The sequence below is a fragment of the Pimephales promelas genome, chromosome 8 (genome assembly GCF_988280905.1).
Source record: "Pimephales promelas chromosome 8, fPimPro1.hap1.1, whole genome shotgun sequence".
Classification (NCBI taxonomy): Eukaryota; Metazoa; Chordata; class Actinopteri; order Cypriniformes; family Leuciscidae; genus Pimephales; species Pimephales promelas.
This window is the reverse complement of record NC_142776.1, coordinates 3,266,614-3,279,682: the sequence shown is the minus strand read 5'-3', so window position 1 is coordinate 3,279,682 and position 13,069 is coordinate 3,266,614. Positions and strand designations below refer to the sequence as shown.

At 37.1% G+C, this 13,069-nt stretch overlaps 1 protein-coding gene across 1 annotated transcript; it reads left to right on the top strand.

Moving 5' to 3' along the window:
* The first annotated feature begins 3,339 nt into the window (after positions 1–3,339).
* Positions 3,340–10,577, top strand: gorasp2 (golgi reassembly stacking protein 2). Its single transcript, XM_039649217.2, has 10 exons — positions 3,340–3,784; positions 4,431–4,511; positions 4,997–5,200; positions 5,432–5,518; positions 6,901–7,031; positions 7,111–7,243; positions 7,322–7,445; positions 7,541–7,627; positions 7,832–7,963; positions 9,797–10,577. The coding sequence occupies exons 1-10, from the start codon at positions 3,722–3,724 to the stop codon at positions 10,054–10,056; spliced, it is 1,302 nt and encodes a 433-aa protein (XP_039505151.2). The 5' UTR covers positions 3,340–3,721; the 3' UTR covers positions 10,057–10,577.
* Positions 10,578–13,069: the final 2,492 nt, after the last annotated feature.

The window sequence follows — 13,069 nt, the reverse complement described above, 5'->3', positions numbered from 1 at the left end:
AAATGTGGAATTGTGAGAAAAACAGCATAATTTTTTAATTAAAAAAGTTTTATAATTGTGAGTTTATATCACAATTCTGATTTTTTTCTCACTGAATTTTGATATATAAACTCAAATAAAGAAATCTGTTGAGAGTTTCTTGCAATTCTGAGTTTAAATCTCACACTTTGAGGAAAAAAAATCAGAATTGAGAGTTATAAAAATGTGGAATTGTGAGAAATAAAGTTGGAATTGTGAGAAAAACATCATACTTTTTTAATTAAAAAAGTTTTATAATTGCGAGTTTATATCACAATTCTGAATTTTTTTCACTGAATTTTGATATATAAACTCAAATAAAAAAATCTGTAGAGAGTTTCTTGCAATTTTGAGTTTATATCTCACACTTTGAGGAAAAAAAGTCAGAATTGAGAGTTATAAAAATGAGGAATTGTGAGAAATAAAGTTGGAATTGTGAGAAAAACATCATAAAAAAGTTTTATAATTGCATGTTTAAATCACAATTCTGATTTTTTTTGTTCGCTGAATTTTGAGATATAAACTCAAATAAAGAAATGTGTTGAGAGTTTCTTGCAATTCTGAGTTTATATCTCACTCTTTGAGGAAAAAAAATCAGAATTGAGAGTCATAAAAATGTGGAATTGTGAGAAATAAAGTGAATTGTAAGATATAAACTTGCAATTGAGAGAAAAACATCATAAAAAAGTTTTATAATTGCGAGTTTACATCACAATTCTGAATTTTTTTCACAGAATTTTGAGATATAAACTTGTAAAATTTGTAATTGGGAGTTTATATCTCACACTTTGAGGAAAAAAAGTCAGAATTGAGAGTTATTATAATGTGGAATCGCAAAAAAATAAATCATGAAGTCCGAATTGTGAGATATAAACTTACAATTACAAATAAAACAATTTTACCTGGCCAAAAAAAAATCTGAATTGTAAGATAAAGGTTGCTTTTATTGTTTTATTCGGTGGTGGGAGCAAGCTTTTCCCTAGCATAACTACACGGTCACCTTACAGCACAGTTTAAGTCCACTGGGATCGTGTGTAACACCGGTTTGTAAATACAAGATAAAGACGAGCAAAGGCGCACCACCCTTTTAATGAAGCTCGAAGCCCTTTCTGTGTAGTCGTGGGGTCTGTGTGTGAACCAGTGGTTGATCTGTATTTTAGTGTTGTGTTTCTAGAACTTGTAAAGTGGTTAATCAACACCTTTGTGAGGTGAAACATGAGTATTCAAGATTTTTCCGTTTGAAACGATATAAAAATATTTAATTTATTTATATTGTGGGCCGAGCAGTGTTTAAAGGTTCAGTATTTCTCCCATTTGTAATGGTTCTTCATTTGAACTTTAAAACAAGATATATATATATATATATATATATACATATATAATCAAGTTTAGGCAAATGTTTAATAGTCCTGTAATGTACTTGTGAGCCAAAGACAGAACTAGTGCCATACATTTTACAATATACTCGATATTCTTTGAAATAAGCAAGCATATAAATTATAGTATGACATTTATATACAGTAAAAATGAATATATTGTATATGTTTATTGTTGTTCAGGCCCTTAACTCTGTGCAATCAGTGTGTTAGTGTTATAATGTTATTGTGTGTATCTTTGACTGAATGTTACAAGCAATCCTATCAATTATCTGAAGGTTAGTAACCAGATGTTTAATGCTGATTATTGATATTCAACTCAGGCGATTATAGCATCATATAAATATATATATATAAAGAGAAGAAACCACAAAAGAAAACAATAAAGCAAAAAGCACAAACTTAGAGGGAAGGATGGAAACGATGTCCTCAGGATGCTGGAAGATTGTGTTAATAATATAAATATTTATCAAAGGTTTATTATTAAGATTCAGCTGTTGTCTTTGGACCATGTGAAAGATGACTTTATTTAATGTTCAATGTTTTTGACAAATGCACAATAATCTTTTTCCTTGTTGAATGTGAGGAGGGCGATCTGGTCTCCTCAGTAAGGCTGGCACTTTAAAATGCAATCACTATATGTAAACTGTTATTAACACAATAAAAGCTACTAAACTATAAGAATGTTCTTTTAGTCGTCTTTTTGAAATGTAAAATCTGACCCTTTTATTTTAAAGCTGACTTCACACTTGAGATTGTTTGTGTTTCCTTTTATTTCATTCTTATTTTAACGAACTACTCACAGGCACTGAGGTGTGTTATATATAATCTTTCAACAATAGACACTTTAAAATTACTCAAAAGTAATCAAAAATCAAAACGTAGTCTGACTATATCACCTTAAACGTGTAATGTAAACCCTAATGAATAATCCGAGTATCCGATCACAGAGCCGAGGAGCCAAATTAAGTAATGCAAAGATTAGAGATAAGTTCACTTGTAAAACATTTGCAAAAGCATGACTCTATAAAAGATCGCTTATGTTTTCCATTTTTTAGCCTAAATGTGTTCTTCTAATCTACTACTCAGCCACAGGGAGGCAGTGTCACAAAGAAATGAAGAAACTGGAAACATGTTGCACACTTTCGACTTCCTCCAGAGGGCGCTGAACCCCACACTAACATTAAAGGGATAGTTCACCCAAAAATGACAACACTCAAATTGTTTCAAACCTATATGAATTTCTATCTTCTGCTAAGCACAAAAAAAATATTTTGAAGAATTTCGTTAACCAAACAGTTAATGGGACTCATAGTATTTTTTGGAAGTCGATGTTTACCGATTTTCTTCAAAATATCTTCTTCTTCATAGGCTACAGGTTTGGAACTTGACGGTGAGTAACTTAATAACAGAATTTTCATTTTTGGGTGAACTAAAAAAAGACTCAAAAAGACAACAAGATTTGTGGTAAAATGTGCGAACGTCTGTGTTCTACTGGATAATCATTGACGCACTAAAACTTTATTGTACAAGTATTTAATTTAATGTAAGAGATAAGTTACAAAAAGCACATTGTTATTGATGTCTATTGCTGAGATCCCATCTGAGTGACAGGTTGCCCCGCCCTCACACCGGTGAACACATCTTCAGAGAAAAGATGTAGTTACAAGAGGAAGGGGAAGTTATTTAATTATAGAGGGCACATAAAAAAGTAATGATGTGCACTGATAAATCATTTATAACAAACACTGGTATATTTCATTAAAAAAAATAGAAAGTGTTCAATTGATTTCATATGGTGCCTTTAATGCTATTCAGCAAATACGCCCACCCCTTATCATCTTAATCTAATCTTTGGAGAGGCGGAGCCACAAAAATAATTCTATATTATTTTAATTAGCAAAGATAACAGATTTTTTTTTTTACGACTTGCCGACTAGAGAACTCTAGAACCACTCGTGAACTAATTTCTCAAACCGGTCAACCGATTCATCAAAAAGATTCGATTCAAACGAACGATTCGTTCAGTCCGACGTCGCACCTTCATGCGTATCCCATCGTTTACCTGCCTTACGCTTACAAATGAAAAATAAATCATGCTTCACTGATTCATAATGTGAAGAATGCCTCCTTGACCGTGTGTGTGTACCGCTGCAGTCTCACCTGTGCGCCACATAAGCACGAGCCCTCCTTCTTGCGCTGCCACGTCATTCACCACTGTCGCGCGCATCCCTTGGAGACTCTGACGTGTCTGTCCACATAACCGGCAGCTGGGAGAAAAATATTAAAACTCACTATAATCTCACAGGCGACATTCAGCGGGGATCATGGGGGGATCGCAGAGTTTGGAAATTCCAGGAGGTGGTTCGGAGGGCTATCACGTTCTCAGAGTGAGTGTGTTTTACAGACCCGTCCGCTCTATCGGTGTCTTTCTTTCACCCATACGGAAGATCGCGACTCTCAGGCAGCGGAAAGTTCAAATCGAGGGCGGGGACGTCAGTGCGGCCTGCTCACATCGGCTAAATGCTAACGTGGCTAAATGAAAATCTTTGCTGTTAAATGTCAAGAGATTTATTTTCAGCTTTTGACATACAAAGACTGATAGCCTTTAAAATGCACGTCTTTATTTATCCCACTGTGACAAGCAATTGTGTGTGTGTGGATGGGCTGTGTTGAAGAAGCTTACTACATGTCATTATGCATAGCTGTAAAATGTTCAGTTTTCATCTTCCACAACTTAAAATGACCTAAACTAAAGCAATTTACTCAAGAAATAGCATAACGTGTGTAAGAGCAGTATGTCATTTTGATATTTGGGTGCATGCATAACTTGCATGACTGCATATTTTGTAGGTTGGCATCTCAGTCAAGATTGTAGTGTTAACTTAGACATTTTCATGATGCAAAGAGCATTATTTCATGATCACATATGTATCAGTTTAGAGTTTTGCCAGAAGATATGGATGTTTGGTATTTTTACTTGATGGTTATCTTTGAATGTGATTGTATAAGCAGTCTGCTTTCTCTGTTATGCAGGTGCAGGAGAATTCTCCCGGGCACAGAGCAGGACTCGAACCCTTCTTTGACTTCATTGTGTCCATCAACAACACGAGACTGGTAGGTTTGTTGCACATGGTGCATGGTCATCCATCATCTCTTCAATGTATGAACTGACTATTCATTGAACCTCATCCAGTGTTTTTAAAGTTATAAACATGTGAGAAACCAATAAAGAAACAAGCTTTAAATGGAAAATTGGTTTATATATTGAATAGCCATGTAATGATTATACCAATTTTGGGACTATCCAATGGATTAGATACTTTAAATATGAAGCCTGGTATTATGTAATGCTTATAAGACTCTAAACAGTAAAACTGACAGTTCTGACTTTAAAATCTGATTGGATGAACCACATTTGAAGCCATTGTAAAACATATGATATATGCACACCTGGACTGTACATTATTTATTTAATATTAAAATGACTATGTGGTTGACACATGAATTTTTTTGTATGGTGTTAAATAGCATCATTTTACACAATCCTGCCTAGTATGTTTGTTGCTGTTTAATGGTTTTTTTTTTTTTGCTTTATACAGAACAAGGATAATGACACGCTGAAAGACATATTGAAGGCTAGTGTTGAGAAACCTGTGAAGATGCTAGTGTACAGCAGCAAAACCCTGGAGCTGCGGGAAGCCACTGTTACTCCCAGCAACATGTGGGGCGGCCAGGGTCTTCTGGGGGTCAGCATCCGCTTTTGCAGCTTTGAAGGAGCCAATGAGAACGTCTGGCATGTTTTGGTGAGTAAATGAAAGTGGAGAAATGTAATCAGAGAAAGCTGCTGGAATTAGTTATTTATTTACACTGCATATTTTGTAAGGGTGGGGTTGCATTTGGTGAACTCATTTTTGATTAACAACTTTTGGTCAATCAGTCGTAATTCAGCATGGGTGTGTTCTTGTAAAACAGGCCGGTCAGTCGAGTTGTAAGATGAAATATGCGCCTTGACTCGTTTTTCACTTGTTTTGTAGGAAGTGGAACCAAACTCTCCTGCAGCATTAGCAGGATTAAGACCACACACCGACTACATCATCGGAGCAGACACAGTCATGAACGAGGTACGTTTCTCTCATACACATCACAAACTCTTTTCAGACGTCATGATAATTGTGCAAAAACATCTGTATTTTGGATAAATTGTCGATTGATATCACGCTCTGCAGCTCAAATATAGATTAAAACAATTGCAGATTCTTCAGCCATTCTAGAAAGAGCTGAAATGACCCAAATGTGCTGTGCTCATTATCTGTTAATAAAATATATATTTATCATTTTGCATTTTTTTATTTGCAAGAAATATTTAGTTTTTTTTTCAGTAAATGTTTTGTTCGATACAAATTCCACCTTTTTTTTTATGAAAAATAAGCTGTGAATTAATTCGCTTTAAGAAACTCCATAAATTCATGAGCACACATTTTTTAAACAAACATGTTTTTCACATTTACAACAACGACATGCAGTGAAAAACTGATTGGTTTTATAGTTTTTAACAAATTCTTATGTTGTTATTGTTAAATAAAACTAACAAAAATGGTAAACGCATCACAAAATGACTAAAACTGAAATCATATATTGATCGGCCTGCATTGACACTAGGGACGGGCAACGATTAATCGCATCCAAAATAAAAGTTTGTGTTTACGTAATATATATGTGTGTGTAGTGTGTATAATTATTTTGTATATATAAATACACACACATGCATGCATATATTTAAGAAATATTTGCATGTATATACTTTATATATATTTATACATAATTAATATTATTTATAAATATAAATATTTGATATATTAAGAACACATTTTTCTTAAATATATACTAGCATGTGTTAGTATTGATATATACAAAATAATTATACAGACCACACACACATATATCATGTAAACACAAACTTTTATTTTGGATGGGATTAATCGTTGCCCATCCCTAATTGACACCATTATATATGAGAACTGAACTGGACTGGATGATGACATCACTGTTTTTTTCCAGAGCGGATATATATATATATATATATATGAACTAAATTAATAACTTTATTACAATGAAAATGAACCATCACTGAACTTACTTAAGTTGGACTATGATGCTATAACTCTGTTGCATGATTTTCAATTTATCACTGTAAAGCTGCTTTGAAACAAAATGTATTGTGTAAAGTGCTATATGAATAAAGGTGACTTGAAATCTGAAAATATTTTTAAAAAAAATCCAATTTAGAATGAATAGTTAAATGTAAATAATACTAAAATAACAGTTCAAGACTGTCACAGGGCCCTTTTATGCAAAATGACCAACTCCTCCTTTGTTTTAGCCAGTTAGATCAAATCAGCATAATTTGCAATATTGTAGAATATATCACAAAAAAAATCAAGATGCATTTCAGTGTTTTATTATTGGTTTTCTTCATTGTGTGTGTGCTGTGCTCTTTCTCCAGTCAGAGGACTTATTCTCATTGATAGAAACCCATGAAGGCAAAGGCCTGAAACTCTACGTCTACAACACCGACACGGACAACTGCAGAGAAGTGGTCATTACGCCCAACGGTGCCTGGGGTGGAGAGGGCAGGTGTGTGAAACTCTCTTGCTCCTCTGGTTCCTGCCCCTGTGTGTGTGTGTGTCTGACGTGATTATTTTTCTCCGTTCAGTCTCGGCTGCGGCATCGGCTATGGTTACCTGCACAGAATCCCAACTCGGCCGTTCGAGGAGGGCAAGAAAATAAGCTTCCCCGGACACACCCCGAGTGAACCCACCAGCCCGTTGAAAGACGGCTTCACAGAGGTAAGTGTGTGTGTGTATTTCACATGGTGTATTTGGATATATTTGTCAGCCGTTTGACTACAATGACGTTTTGTGTAGGTTCAGCTGTCTGCAGTGACTCCGCCCCCTGTGTCACAGCCTGTTCCCACAGGACTTGAGGACAGTCTATCCGGCCTGTCACTCAGCTCTGCCCAGCCCTCGATGCCCAGCGAGCTCCACACAGGTGAAATGTCAACATTTATGCTGTGCATCATATTTTTTCCATATCACTCATAATATATAATATTAACATAATACAAATACTGTCATTTTCTGCAGGTGTTCCTACAGTCCCCCTGCTGCCCACTCAGGTGACCCCAGGGCTGGGTACCCTTCCCATTGTCACCCCCTCCACCAGTGTACCAGGTAGAGAACATAATAATAATTATTACATTTATATAGTGCTTTTCTGGGTACTCGAAGCGCTTTACATGGAAGGGGGAATCTCCTCAACCACCACCAACATGCACTTGTCAAAGTAATTTTTGTCAAAGTAATATAAGCTGGAAGAAAAGTTTCTTTTCACATTCTCTGTTATGTGAATAAATGATCTTTATTTTGTGCTTGTAGGTTTGATGTCCTTACCGTCTGGTCTCCCTCCCCTGCCAAACCTGCCTAACCTCCCGAACCTTAATCTACCGTTACCGAACCTTAGCGCTGTATCTTTAGCTGGAATCAGTGGGTTACCTCATAATACAGCAGGTACACTTCATTATTACAGCTTATTCTGACTAAGAACGGCCACTTAGACAGGAAGGACCTGACTTGTGTGTGACTGACAAGGTCCTTAAAGGGATACTCCACAGTTTTTTCATATTAAACTATGTTATTCCCTTAACTAAGACGAGTTGATGCACACCTCTCTCGTCTTAGTGCGTTTGCTTAATCGCTCTGGTGCGCAAGACACTTTGATAGCACTTAACTAGCCCAGTTCATTCAATATGGGCCACGCAGAGAAGCGACTAAACACCTCCACGGTTTTCTCTATTTAAATACATTTACTCGAGTAGTGTAACTCGACCTAGTACGGTGACACAAAATAAAACGTGCTTTTCTAAGCGTGTACAGTGGATAACTAAAATGTATGGTGAAATACCATAGCTTCTCTGTCGCTTCTCTGCGTGGCCCATTTTGAATGAACTGGGCTAGTTAAGAGCTATCAAAGTGTCTCGCGTGCCAGAGCGATTGAGCGCACACACTGAGATGAGAGAGGTGTGTATCAACTCGTCTTAGTTAAGGGAATAACATAGTTTAATATGAAAAAACTGGTGTATCCCTTAAATTAAATTTGATCAAATCAAACACTTTAAATGTCTTAATGGGAACCTACTAGTATTATGCCTTTTGCAAAGCCTTGATTTTGTTTTTGGAGTCTACTAGAATAGATTTTCATGCCTGAAAGACTGACCATAAACGTGAGTTTCAACACACTTCTAACTTCTTTGGGCGGGAATTATTTAAATGAGGAATATTGTGACGTGAAAGATAACTCAAGACCACAATGGAGAAACACTGACACTGATATAAAGACAAACAGCAACAAAAACGAAAGAACATGTAAAAAAAGCATTTTAAAGGAGTAGTTCACTTTTAAAAAAAACTTTTGCTGATAATTTACTCACCCCCATGTCATCCAAGATGTCCACGTCTTTCTTTCTTCAGTCGAAAAGAAATTAAGGTTTTTGATGAAAACATTCCAGGATTTTTCTCCATATAATGGACTTCAATGGGAACCAAACAGTTCAAGGTCCAAATGACACTTTCAGTGCAAACTTCAAACTGTTCAAAGGGCTTTAAATGATTCCAGACGATGAATAAGGGTCTTATCGAGCGAAACGAGCGCTCATTTTTAAAAAAAATAACAAAGTTTATGTTTTATAAGCACAAATGCTCGCCTTGCTCTGTTCTGTGATGAGCGTTCGTGACTCTCCTGTTCGAACTCGTACATTAAAATGAGCGAATCATTTTCCGAGTCAATTTGTTCGTTTCGTTTGTTGAATGAATAAAAAACGAATCAGAAAAAGATTTGTTCAGTTTGATGAACGAGTTCAAACAGGAGAGTCACCTACGTGCGTCACCGAACAGAGCAAGGCGAGCTTATAAAACTTCAACTAATTAATTAAATGAGCGCTCGTTTCACTTGATAAGACCCTTATTCGTCGTCTGGAATCGTTTAAAGCCCTTTGAACAGTTTGCACTGAAACTGTCTTTTGGATCTTGAACCGTGAACGGTTCCCATTGAAGTCCATTATATGGAGAAAAATCCTGGAATGTTTTCATCAAAAATCTGATGAATCTTAATTTCTTTTCGACTGAAGAGAGAAAGACATGGGCATCTTGGATGACATGGGGGTGAGAAAATTATCAGCAAAAGTTTTTTCAAAAGTGAACTACTCATTTAAATAGTAATGCAAAAGTCTTAATTATCAATTTGGGGGCAGAAAAGCAGTCATCGTGATACAAATGAATGTGATTTTTATGAATTGTCAAGGCGCTGTTTTAATCACACTAATGCAAACGCTCTTGTCTCTTTAGGTTTGCCCCCTCTTCCTCCTCTGAACCTGCCTGGCATCTCTCCTCTGCCCATGCACCCCGTTCTCTCTTCCACACTTCCCAGCATGCCAGGCGTCACGCTGCCATCTTCCCTGGCACCATCTGACTTCGCACCGCCCGTCTCCTTAGCGAACGTGCAAACTCCAGCGCTCATACTGGATGCCACGCCTAACCCTGCGGTCAAAGACATGCCTGTTGCCCCCGAGACCCTGTTACCGCAGACGACCCCGGAGTCCTCGTAACGACCTCGTAACGTATTGTATTTATTCAGTACAAAAAGATTCCAGTGTGCAAACACACACCGAGATAAAACGCGGTTCTGTCGAGAGATGCCAGTGTCTGAGGTCCGAGGGAGGACAGATCTCTAATATTAAAACGTTCAGTGAGATGAAAAGCGGCTGTTGTACGTCTCTCTCCTCAGAATCTGTGGCGTCTCGTGCTTTTTCTTTCTGTATATCATGTAATCAAACGTTAGTTAGCATTCCCTGTAATTACCAATTGCTATGTGATTTTACAATGTAACGTCTGGCCTTCTTTTCTTTCTTTGCACCATATTTCGAATGCTTTGATTTTTCTTTATACGTGGTCAGACCGGGCTCTGGGCCTCTGTTTCTCTCGCTCACACACTCTCTGTAAGATAGATCTGCCGTCGAGATGAGTGGAAAACACGATTCAGATGAATGTGCGCTTGTGCAGTTTGAAGATTGTGAAGGAATCTCTCATTCAAACACACACAAGCAATAAACTACCCAGTTTTACACTATCACCGTCTCTGTCTGTTGAATCTAAATGAGTGATTTATCAATTGATAGATATAGCTTGTATTGGGTGCAGTGATATATATGTAAGTGTGTGAGTGAGTGTGTCAAATTGAAATTCTTTATTTTAACAGGGTCATGTGATGAGGTTTTCAGTTGTTTATGCTGATATTTAGAGAGCATGGTGTATGTGATAATGTAGGGTCAGATTAAAATGTATACATGGGGCCTAAAAGTAACTTTATACCACACCGGCAGTTTTTTTGCAATAACAGACAATTATGACACCTATATTTTAGACACCAGTGAAAAATATTTTAGACACCGCACTCAGGTCTAAGTCCCAAGGCCCTCTATCAGAATCCAGAGTTTCAAGAAGATCAGAACAACTCAAAATTTCGGCCCTCCAAAAAAACGACAGTGTTACCCCTGTCGGTTTTTTTTTTTTTTGATGCGAAAAAATTAGTTTCTCCAATCTTCTTGAAACTCTGGATTCTGATAGAGGGCCATGGGACTTAGACCAGAGCTGAGATATGGACATCCCACGTAGCATTTATGCCATTATAAAAATAGTGGGTTTGTGGATGGTGGAATTATGGGATGGCGCTTGGGGCTAAGGACTCAGGGGAGCCTCCTGAGTGCAGTAAAATAGTTTTTATCTTGAAAGAAACTTTAATTAAAATGTCCAAAAAATACACTACCCAAATTCCACCGTCCACGAACCCACTATTTTTATAATAGCATAAATGCTATGTGGGATATCCATATCTCAGCTCTGGAAGGGTGTAGAGACTCAATTTTTGCACATTTAGGTCTTAGTCTCATGACCATCTATCAGAATCCAGAGTTTCAAGAAGATCAGAACAACTCAAAATTTCGGACCCAAAAAAAACAAAAAAACGACAGTGTTACCCCTGTCGTTTTTTTTTTTTTGTGTGAAAAAATAATTTTCTCCAATCTTCTTGAAACTCTGGATTCTGATAGAGGGCCATGGGACTTAGACCTGCGTGCAAAAATGGAGGATCTAGACCCTTCCAGAGCTGAGAAATTGAAATTCAAAATTTCGACCCGAAAAAAAAACGACAGTGTTACCCCTTTTGTTTTTTTTCATTTTTGGGGCGAAAAATTAAGTTTCTTCAATCTTCTCAAAACTCTGGATTATGATAGAGGGCCACGAGACTTTGACCTGAGTGCAAAAATAGAGGCTCTAGACCCTCCCAGAGCTGAGATATCGAAATTCAAAATTTCGAACCGAAAAAAAAACGACAGTGTTACCCCTTTCGTTTTTTTTCCTTTTTGGGCGAAAAATGAAGTTTCTCCAATCTTCTCTAAACTCTAGATTCTGATAGAGGGGCGCGAGATTTTGACCTGAGTGCAAAAATGGAGGCTCTAGACCCTTCCAGAGCTGAGATATCGAAATTCAAAATTTTGACCCGAAAAAAAACGACAGTGTTACCCCTTTAGTTTTTTTTCCTTTTCGGGCGAAAAATGAAGTTTCTCCAATCTTCTCAAAACTCTGGATTATGATAGAGGGCTGTGAGACATTGACCTGAGTGCAAAAATGGAGGATCTAGACCCTTCCAGAGCTGAGATATCGAAATTCAAAATTTCGACCCGAAAAAAAAAACGACAGTGTTACCCCTTTTGTTTTTTTTCATTTTTGGGCGAAAAATTAAGTTTCTCCAATCTTCTCAAAACTCTGGATTATGATAGAGGGCCACGAGACTTTGACCTGAGTGCAAAAATGGAGGCTCTAGACCCTTCCAGAGCTGAGATATCGAAATTCAAAATTTCGACCCGAAAAAAAAAACGACAGTGTTACCCCTTTTGTTTTTTTTATTTTTGGGCGAAAAATGAAGTTTCTCCAATCTTCTCAAAACTCTGGATTATGATAGAGGGCTGTGAGACTTTGACCTGAGTGCAAAAATGGAGGATCTAGACCCTTCCAGAGCTGAGATATCGAAATTCAAAATTTCGACCCGAAAAAAAAAAACGACAGTGTTACCCCTTTCGTTTTTTTTCATTTTTGGGCGAAAAATTAAGTTTCTCCAATCTTCTCAAAACTCTGGATTATGATAGAGGGCCACGAGACTTTGACCTGAGTGCAAAAATGGAGGCTCTAGACCCTTCCAGAGCTGAGATATCGAAATTCAAAATTTCGACCCGAAAAAAAAAACGATAGTGTTACCCCTTTCGTTTTTTTTCCTTTTCGGGCGAAAAATGAAGTTTCTCCAATCTTCTCAAAACTCTGGATTATGATAGAGGGCTGTGAGACTTTGACCTGAGTGCAAAAATGGAGGATCTAGACCCTTCCAGAGCTGAGATATCGAAATTCAAAATTTCGACCCGAAAAAAAAACGACCGTGTTACCCCTTTCGTTTTTTTTTCATTTTCGGGCGAAAAATTAAGTTTCTCCAATCTTCTCAAAACTCTGGATTATGATAGAGGGCTGTGAGACTTTGACCTGAGTGCAAAAATGGAGTCTCTAGACCCTTCC